General features: G+C 46.4%; 1 protein-coding gene across 1 annotated transcript; it reads left to right on the top strand.

The window, feature by feature from the left end:
• Window positions 1-610: 610 nt before the first annotated feature.
• On the top strand, window positions 611-8,115 carry LOC103303692 (T-cell-interacting, activating receptor on myeloid cells protein 1-like). The gene is made up of 7 exons (XM_054710884.1): window positions 611-667; window positions 4,305-4,340; window positions 4,472-4,777; window positions 5,097-5,393; window positions 7,162-7,300; window positions 7,499-7,535; window positions 7,689-8,115. The coding sequence occupies exons 1-7, from the start codon at window positions 634-636 to the stop codon at window positions 7,746-7,748; spliced, it is 909 nt and encodes a 302-aa protein (XP_054566859.1). The 5' UTR covers window positions 611-633; the 3' UTR covers window positions 7,749-8,115.
• The last annotated feature ends 1,442 nt before the right edge of the window (window positions 8,116-9,557 follow it).

The raw sequence follows: 9,557 nt of genomic DNA, 5'->3' as shown, positions 1-9,557 counted from the left end.
ACACTCAAGGGGCCAAAGAGCCGAATGTGGCTCACGAGCCACGGTTTGCCGACCACTGATCTAGACCATCACCATGAAGATGTCTATCATGTTATCTCTTTACAATCACACTCACCTCTCTTCCTAACACCATCTTCAACCCTAGCAACCAAGGATTTCTCCTCTATCTCCAAAATACTGTCATTTTCAGAATGTTCCATGTGACAATGCCTGGTTTCATTTCAAGAATGTGGTTTCATTTCCGAAGTTAGAGCATCAGTCCACACAACCAAGGGTCATGGTTTGATTCCTGGTCAAGGGAAGGTACCTGGATTGCCAGTTGGATCATGGCCCCCTCAGGCCTGAGGGGGAGGCAACTAATCAATGTGTCTCTCTCACATTGATGCTTCTTTCTCTCCTCTCCCTCTCTTCCCCTCCCACTCCCTTCCACTCTAAAAATCAATGGAAAAATAATCTCAGGTGAGGATTAACAATTTAAAAACATGAACGTGCTTGCGACACCAAACCTGTGGGTTACGCGAAGGGAAGGAAGAGATGGGCTGGAACAAAGGTGCCACCACCCACATCAAGCTTTCCTTCCTCCTGTGGCTGTAAAACTGACAACGGGTCCTTGAATCCAGCGGCAGGCTCAGAATGGTGGCTGAGCTCCTTTCTCTCCTCTTATTTGGTAAGTTTCTTAGGATTGATATTCAAGACAAGAGTGAAGTGACTGGAAAATGTAGAGAACACAACAGAAATAACAACACTGCCTGCTATTTGCTGATTGCTTCACACGCCGGGACCCGTGCTGCAGGCCTTACGGCCACTTACGAATCCAGTGTTTCTCAGTTTGGGAACGTGTGTACTCCACAGTCATGATGGGCTCTATGCCGATACCACCTTCATGTGATTAATAATTTATGGACCCTGAGTCAACTCTTTCTCTTCAAATCAATGTATTTAGTTGAAATAACGTAGCAAGACTGTAACTAATAATGTAGTCACTTACCAAAAAAAGAAAGGTTACTCTAAATATAATACAATGGAGAGGTGGGAAATGCTGAGAATTCTAGTCTTTGCTGTTCATTGTCAAGTTTGAGCCCGTGGAGGAACACTCTCTTTTATAGCCAGTGACAGGTGTGATACCATACGCTAAACTTTTCTCCTTGGTTTGAACAAAGGGGCTTAGCCCTGGTGGGTGTTGGCTCAGTGGTTAGAGCATCGGCCTGAGCACCAAAGGGTTGCAGTTCGGTTCTCTGTCAAAGGCAGGTACCTGGGTTGCGGGTTAGCTTCTGGCCCTCCAGTTGGGGTGCATGTGGGAGGCAACCAGTCGATGTGCCTCTCACTTAGATGTTTGTCTGTCTCACTCTCTCCGTCCCTCCCACTGTCTGTTACCCCCAGGTGCTGCCTCTGAGAGTGCAGGTGCCCACAGGTGTCTGCTCTCTGCGGTTCCCTCCCCATCTTCTGCGGTCCCCCTGACGGGACATTCCTCCCAGTGTTTAGGCACAGCCACTACCTTGCTGTTTTCATCCCACAGATCCCATTTTCTGGCTGTATCCATGTGCTTGTGGAAAAAGCCTGGTAACTTCTCATTCCCCCCTCCCCTGAAACACCAAGCTGTTACTTCACACAGAACAGAGGCAATTTCTGTTCTCAGCAATACATGTTTTATTAAACTCCTTGTTAAACTAATATCTTCATTACAATAGTATTCCTATTCAGGGATATTCATTTTCATTTTCAGGTAGATTTAGCACTCAGGGAAAGGTGTACCATGGCACTAAGGAAGCTAGTTAATGGTCCGAGATGGACATAATCACTTCCACTTGGAAGTCTCTATTTTTCTTAAAAATCCTCACCCAAGGTATTTTTTCCATTGATCTTTAGAGATAGAGTGGAAGGGAGAAAGGAGAGAGGGAGAGAGATAGAGAGGAAGAGAGAGAGAGAGAGAGAGAGAGAGAGAGAGAGGTGAAAGAGATGAGATACATTACTGGTTGCCTCCTGCACACGCCCTGACCGGGGCCGGGGATTGAACCTGCAACCAAGATAGGTGCCCTTGACCAGGAATGGAACCTGTGATGCTTCGGTTCGTAGGCGGATGCTCTAACCTCTGAGAATAACCAGACAGGGCTCACTGGAAGTCTCCTTTTGAAAATAAAAATACTGAAAAAAAAGCAACCACGTTTGTTACATTTGTTGCTTGGTGTAAAAAAGAAAGAAAAGTGTCTTTTGAAAGAAACTCTCTAAATGTGGCCTAAGAATTATTCTGGAAGGAAATAAAGTGAAGTTTTCCTTCAAACGTCTGGAAAGCTGTAATTAAAAACCAATATATTAGGCCTCAAAAAGAAAAGTAAATAATTTGCATTTTTGCCTCCCTCAACAAAGTTTATGTAAAGTTATTCAAAGACGAATAGCAGAAATTTAATAAATGTCATTTACTGTCCATAACCTAGGACCAGTAAGGTTAAAAATTAACCTTATTTCAGATTGATTTAAACTGGCTAACTGAAATGAGTGAATATTCAAGAAAACTTACTTGCACCGGGCAGGAAACTGTTCTGAAGCATTAACTAAACTTTATTGATGGTTCATCTCATAGCAAACTTGCTTAACGTGCAATGAATCCAAAGCAGCCATATTTCTGTGCAGAAAAATTAAAAAATTATCAAGACTGCATTACAAGATTTCAAAAAATAAAATAATAAAATATTTTTATTGATTTCAGCAATAAAGGGAAGGAGAGAAATAGACACATCAATGATGAGAGAATTATTGGTCAGCTACCTCCTACATTCCCTACACTGGGGATTGAGTCCGCAACCCAGGTATATGCCCTGACTGGGAATCCAACCGTGACCTCCTGGTTCATAGGTGGACGCTAACCGCTGAGCCACTCCAGCCAGGTGGAAGTCTCTTTATCCGCCAGTTGCCCTTGAATATGTTTCACAAGCCTGAGCAATGTGTGCCCTGGTTCAGTTATAGCAGCGGTCTCCTTCTTGGCTACACACTTGTATCACTCAAGGAACAGATGTTAAAAAGTAGAAATGTTTGCGCCCCGTTTGAAGACTTTTTGACTTACTTTACTGTGGTTCGGTCTGACCCTGAGCTTTTTACCTGCCACCAGGGGAGCCCAATGTGTAGGCAAAGTTAAGAACCATTGAGTGAAATATCCTACAAATACATGTATGGGAGACAAGAAAGAAGGTATGCTTTCTCTTTTTTGGAATATCCATTTGGATTTTTCAAGGTTTGTTTTAGGACACTAAGCAGCAAACTCTGTCCCATTTAGATGTCATGTGATGAAACACACAAGGGCAAAGATGGGGTCAGAAACCTTAAAGAAAGCTAAGGATGTCACAACTAGCGCTATCCTGCCATAGGGTCCTCTGCCTCCCAGCCAATTCCTTGCCCCACCAAATGAATGTGGGTCTCCGTGGTGTGAGGTCGGGATGGGGTGAAGCTGATGGAAGACAGGAATAGATTGTAAGGTTGCCAACTTTCTACATCCTGGTAAGATCTCTCACTCATTCTTAACCTCATCCGTCAGTCAATGTGCTTTCATAGAGGTCCTACTATGGGCCAGGACCTGTGGAACACTGGGAATCATGTGGTGAACAGCATGGACTCCCTGTGTTCCAGCTAGTCACAGACAGTGACATCTTGTGTCCCCCATGGTATGAAGTACATAGTCTGTGCAGGAGGCAGCCGATCAATGATTCTCTCTCCTCAATGATGTCTCTCTCTCTCTCTCCCTCTTCCTTCCTCTCTGAAATCAATAAAAACATATTTTTTAAAAACTGCAAGCAAATGTTATGACTTAATTTATGTCACCCAAGGCCCGTGGTAGACTTACTATGGGGGTTCTGCTATCACAGATGAAACTGGCAGAAGACTGAGGGCTATGCGGGGCCTCAGGTAACATCCAAGGTAAAGACAGGGTTAGACCCAGTCACCAAGCTTCCCTGATCTTTCTCATGAATAGTCGCCCACACAAGACTGAGGGATCTAGAAAACGTAACACAGACACTAATAGAAATGGTAAGATGACAGAAGATGAGAAAGGCGGATTTGTGGGATTTTGTGGAAGCAGGAAAGATCTTGGAGCCTTGGGAGGTGAGGGCAGCTTGGAGAACCTCTGGGAGGTCTGATGGAGGACCTTGGAGCAGAGCAGAGCCCAGCGTGGGAAAAAGGAGAAATCCCAAAAGCATGGCTGCCCGGGCTGCAACTCCATCCCGAGCCCCTGAGAGGGTCCCTCAGCGATCAGGGCAGAGTGATGATGTGAGTTCCAGGCAGGCGCTCATGTCTCACGGATGATTACTTTGCAGGGCTGTGTGTTGGCCAGAGAGACATAAGAAGAGATGGTGAGTGTTTCTAAACTGAAACCTTCTTTGATCCTTCACCCTCAAAGCCCCACTTTTCCCTTCCCCTTCTTTAAATGGGCTTCCAGCAGGCGAGGAAATCACATCCAGCCCTGGGCTCTGCTTTCTTCCAGAGTCACTTCCCAGGCCCTCCATTCGGGCCTGGCCCAGCTCCATGGTTCCTGCCAACAGTAATGTGACAGTGCGATGCTCCACTACTACCCGGGAGGTCACCTCCCGGGACATCAGGTTTGCTCTCAAAGGGGGAAGAAATGTCATGGAGTCCTCGCCATCTTCTGATTCCCCAGGGGGCCTGGTGGAATTTCACCTCGATGGTGTAAAAACCAGGGACGCTGGAGAGTACACCTGTGAGTACTACAGGACAGGGAGCCCCACCAGAAGGTCACCGCCCAGTGACGTCCTTCTCCTACTGGTGACAGGTGAGCACAGGGTGCTCAGATTGACACACCATCTCCCCAGGGCAGGGATGAGGGGGGATCCAGAGAATGAGAGAGGAGCAGGGGTCTCCCCTCCAGTGTGGATGGGGAGGTGAGACGGAGGAGGACAGGAACAGAGCTGAGGGCCCTGCCTTCATCCAGGGCTTGTAGGAGGGACAGCTCCTTCCTGGAGTCAGAGCAGAAAGAGGGTGAGGTCAGGTGTCTGTCACTTCCCACACTCCCTGGGAACCTGCCAGGACAACAAGCCTGAGCGAGGACCCAAGGCTTCTGCCCATGACTTCTGAGCTTCCTTCTCTTACAGGCAATTTACCTAAACCTTCCCTCCACGCCCACCAAAGGGGTGAGGTGCCTGCAGGAGAAAACGTGATTCTGCAGTGCCAGCATTTCAGCCCTGTGATTAAACCTTACATGTTTGCTCTACTGAAGGAAGGAACTTCAACTCCCATAAAGGTCCAGAGTGCAGTAGGAATGGAGGCAGACTTCTCCCTCCCCAGTGTGACAGGCAGTGACACTGGGCACTACAGCTGTGTGTACTTCCAACCAAGGGCTCCTTTCTGGGCCTCGGAGCCCAGCGATCAGCTCACGATCTCGGTGACAGGTAAGGTTCCTGCAAGATCTTAAGAATTTTTTCAAAATTAAGGTATTGAGAAGTCCAGATTGGTAGTTACAAAATAGTCATGGGGATGTACAGTACAGCATAGGGAAGATAGCTAATAATATTGTAATAACTATGTATTGTGGAAGGTATCAGAAATATCAGGGGGAACACTTTGTAAAAATATATGACTGTCTAACCCAGTGGTTGGCAAACTCATCAGTCAACAGAGCCACATATCAACAGTACAACGATTGAAATTTCTTTGGAGAGCCAAATTTTTTAAACTTAAACTTCTTCTAATGCCACTTCTTCAAAATAGACTCGCCCAGGCCGTGGTATTTTGTGGAAGAGCCACACTCAAGGGGCCAAAGAGCCACATGTGGCTCGCGAGCCGCAGTTTGCCGACCACGGGTCTAACCTCTATGCTGTACACCTAAAACTAATACAGAGTAATAATAAATGTCAGCTGTAATTTAAGAATAAATTTTAAAATTAGAAATTGCTCAGTTGATCTGTCATCATCTGATTCTCACTTCCTAATTCCCAGCCTTTGCCTTTCCCTGTTCTGCACTTTCGGACAATTCTTGCTGTTCTTCAAAATCACCTCCCCCGCCGTCACCACCATTCCTTCCGCCATTCTCTGCATCGCTTCAAGTTTTGGTTGATCTTGACCATAGTGATTTCTTCCCCACGACTCTCTTTTGTCTCAGAATGTGGTGTTCCACAGCCTCTTGTTTCAGAGAAATGGATGCAATGCCTTTTTAAATTTTAATTTCACAAGACATACTGGTAAAATTTGTCTGAGATGATCTCATTTCCTGCTGTGACACATGCTATGTTTCAGCTCTGTACTCTTTTCTGCTGTGCAGTCTTCCCATGTGGTCGGTGAATGTCTTACAATTAGATCAAGGTCTGTATGGCCAGCCCTGAGAGGTGCCCACAGCTCCCTGATTCCTGGGAAGAAGTGTCCTTACCCATATCCCCCATGGACTCTGCCTTCAGGGGACATTGTCGGTGATAGATTTAGAGATGAACTTTGCACGAGTTGGGATGAATGAGATTGCGGGGGCGGGGGGGGATATAAATTCAGGCTTCCCTTCAGGAATGAGGACCAACGGCAAGATTGAGCCATTCGTGACTGAAGCTGAACACATCATGGTCAAGGTGTTTGGCTGCCAAACTCTCCCTAGCTAAGTTTTGTGCTACGAGGACGTATGCTGATGCAGCTGCTGAATTTCAGCGCTCTGAGGGGCATGTCTGGCTCCCTGTGTTGCCTGGAAACAGATTCCTAACACATGGAGGGAGAGGGGGAAAGGAAATGCAGGACAGCGGAAATGAGATGAAGAGCAAACGAATGGAGAAAAACAGAATACAAAGAAGATGGGAGAACCACTGCTTGCATAAAACTCCACATTATATATATATATATTGATTTCAGAGAGGAAGGGAGAGGGAAAGATAGAAACATCAATGATTAGAGAGACTCATTGGTCAGCTGTCTCCTGCACACTCCACACTGGGGATCCAGCCCGCAACCCGGGCATGTGTCTTGACCAGGAATCAAACCATGACCTCCTGGTTCATAGGTCGACACTCAACCACTGAGCCATGCTGGCCTAGAAAAACTCCACATTTTTATTCCAGTGATTACAACTTTAATGAAGGTACATCTGACCACTGCCCAGGAAACACATGTGGGCATGTGAGGGTCATCTTTAGTAGAGCCACTGAGAAGGAGGGACATCAGTGATTCTCCTCGCCCTTTCAGATTCCCTAGGTGCCACATCAACCGATTACACCACGGGTAACCTCGTCCGCCTCTGTCTGTCTGCCATGGTTATGGTTCTAATGGTGGCCCTCCTGCTGGAAGCCTGTTGGAGCCAGAAATGGTCTCCGTGTGGATCCAGGTAAAACACTGAGCACGTCTCTCTCTCATGGGCTGTTGTAGTGATGCGGAGTCTCTTTAAACACAAAACTCTGCCATGGGGAGTAATATTTTGCAATATGGACACAGATGGAATTTTAGATGGGATTTTTGCTCACCAGGTGACTGTTTTGTTCATTGTAAGAACATTTATTATCTCTTTTGTTTTCCTATTCAACAGCAGTGAAGACCCAATTTTTGTGGAAGAATTAAAGCAGGTACTGTCCATAATACCATTTCAAACACCCCTATATGGGGAGGATGGGGAGAAGGGGTGATTCTTCCTGGCTGACAAGCTGTGAGAGATCATGAGAAAAAATATCCTTCCTTTGCCTCCCTACCTCGATCTCAGGTCTGTCCTTTACCCACAGGTCCCACAGCTGCCCGGGGAAACAATGGGGCTTGATCCAGCCAGATCTGCTCAATCTTAATGGCTCTGTGAAACCTACATTCCCACCAGCCGGGCAAGATGCTGACGTCCTTCTTCCTGTGCTCCTCACCTGGGCCCGATGGCACGACTGAGCAGAAAGGCTCACCTAACACATTTAGGATCACTTGAAAAAATACTTACAAATTCAGCATTGGGCTGAGTAGCAGGTACAGTCCCATGTGCAGGAAGTGTTCTTCCATTGAAAATGGGGAGCCGGCCAGTGTGGCTCAGTGGTTGAGCGTTGATGAATGAACCAGTCAGGGCATGTGCCCAGATTGTGGGCTCCCATCCCCGATGTGGGGCGTGTAGAGGACAGCCAATCCATTATTCTTATCATCGATGCTTCTCTCTCTCTCTCCCTCCCCTTTGCTCTCTGAAATCAAAAAATAAATATTTTTTAAAAACTGGGAGAAATATGGGTTCCTATATAGTTTTTATTAGTGATTCCCCTCCACTGTTTTCTGCTCTCGACCCACAATTGGTCACGTGTTGGAATTTCTCTATTGATCACACATCTTTAAATTTCATTGCATACATTCCAAACGTTTTACCTAATTTGGGAGAAGTCCACCCTACATCATATTAACAATTTGCTCTTGAGTTGACCCCAGTATTTCTGGTGCAGGCGTAAAACATTACAGAAATAATTTTGAGGTTTAAGTTCGTGTCATCTGCTCCGTTCGCTGTTGGGCCCATCAGATCACGGATACATCCTGTTGCCTCTCCTCATCGCTGCTGCACTGTGTATGTGAGGAGGCAGAGGAAGGCGTTTCTGTCCGCGGCACTGCCCAGGGCCCCGGGGATGCCTGGGACTCCTGGGCTGTGTATGTGCTGCTGAGCGTCTCAGTGGGGATCTCTGTAACCTCAGCACCAGAAGTGTTCCGTCCCTTCCACTCAATCACTAACACTCACGGCTCCTGCTGAGAACAGACACCGGTGGCTGCTATTTGCCAAGAATCGTCAGAATGGAGAGAAGTCTGTATTTACAGGCCGTGGTCCATCAAGGAGACACCAGCTGTCCAGTCTACAGCCACCTCTGGCTCAGTCTCCACCCTGGCCTCCCATGGGACAGTTTAGCGATGCTCCCACTCCCCAGTGTGTGGCTGTCCGTGTCTATTTGAGATTGCGTTTTCCCTCTTCAATTAGATTCCACTTTTAAATACATACATTCTTTACTGATGTCAGAGAGAAAGGGAGAGGGAGACAGAAACATCAATGATGACCGAGAATCATTGACTGGCCGCCTCCTGCATGCCTCTCACTGGGGATCGAACCCACAACTGGAGCATGTATCCCGACCGGGAATTGAACCGTGACCTCCTGGTTCATAGGTCTACGCTCAACTACTGAGCACACCAGCCACGCTAGATCCCACTTTTAATATGTTTATTTTCAAATCATTACAGATTCACAGGAAGTTGTAAAAATAATACAGATACTTGTCCCTTCACCCAGTTTCTCGCAATTGTTCCACTATTCATCCGTTACAATGTTAAAAGGAAAAAGTTAACATGAATACAATGTGCACAGTTCTATGTCATTTGATCACGCTTAGATTTGTGTAGCTATCGACACAGCCCACATACTAATCTAGTCCTCCCCATGAAGATGTCCCTCATGTTGCCCTTTTACAGTCATAGCCACCTCCAGCACTGTTCTGCATAAGACTCTATTAAAGGATGAAACACAGTCTTCAACCCTGGCAACCAATGATTTCTTATCCATCTCTATAATTTTGTCCCCTTCAGAATGTTATGTTAACGGGATCAGATAGCATGTGAGTTTTTTCCTTTGTTTAATGTATAGAACC

Source organism: Eptesicus fuscus, chromosome 21, assembly GCF_027574615.1.
Source record: "Eptesicus fuscus isolate TK198812 chromosome 21, DD_ASM_mEF_20220401, whole genome shotgun sequence".
Taxonomy (NCBI): Eukaryota; Metazoa; Chordata; class Mammalia; order Chiroptera; family Vespertilionidae; genus Eptesicus; species Eptesicus fuscus.
This window is presented reverse-complemented; position numbering and strand designations above follow the sequence as displayed.

What these genes read in the sequence shown, in the direction of transcription:
- LOC103303692 (XM_054710884.1), top strand. Translation starts at nt 634, where the DNA reads ATGGTGGCTGAGCTCCTTTCTCTCCTCTTATTTG. An exon ending in CCTTCTCCTACTGGTGACAG is followed by an intron (nt 4,778 to 5,096) that starts GTGAGCACAGGG and finishes CTTCTCTTACAG; the next exon opens with GCAATTTACCTAAACCTTCC. An exon ending in TTGTGGAAGAATTAAAGCAG is followed by an intron (nt 7,536 to 7,688) that starts GTACTGTCCATA and finishes CTTTACCCACAG; the next exon opens with GTCCCACAGCTGCCCGGGGA.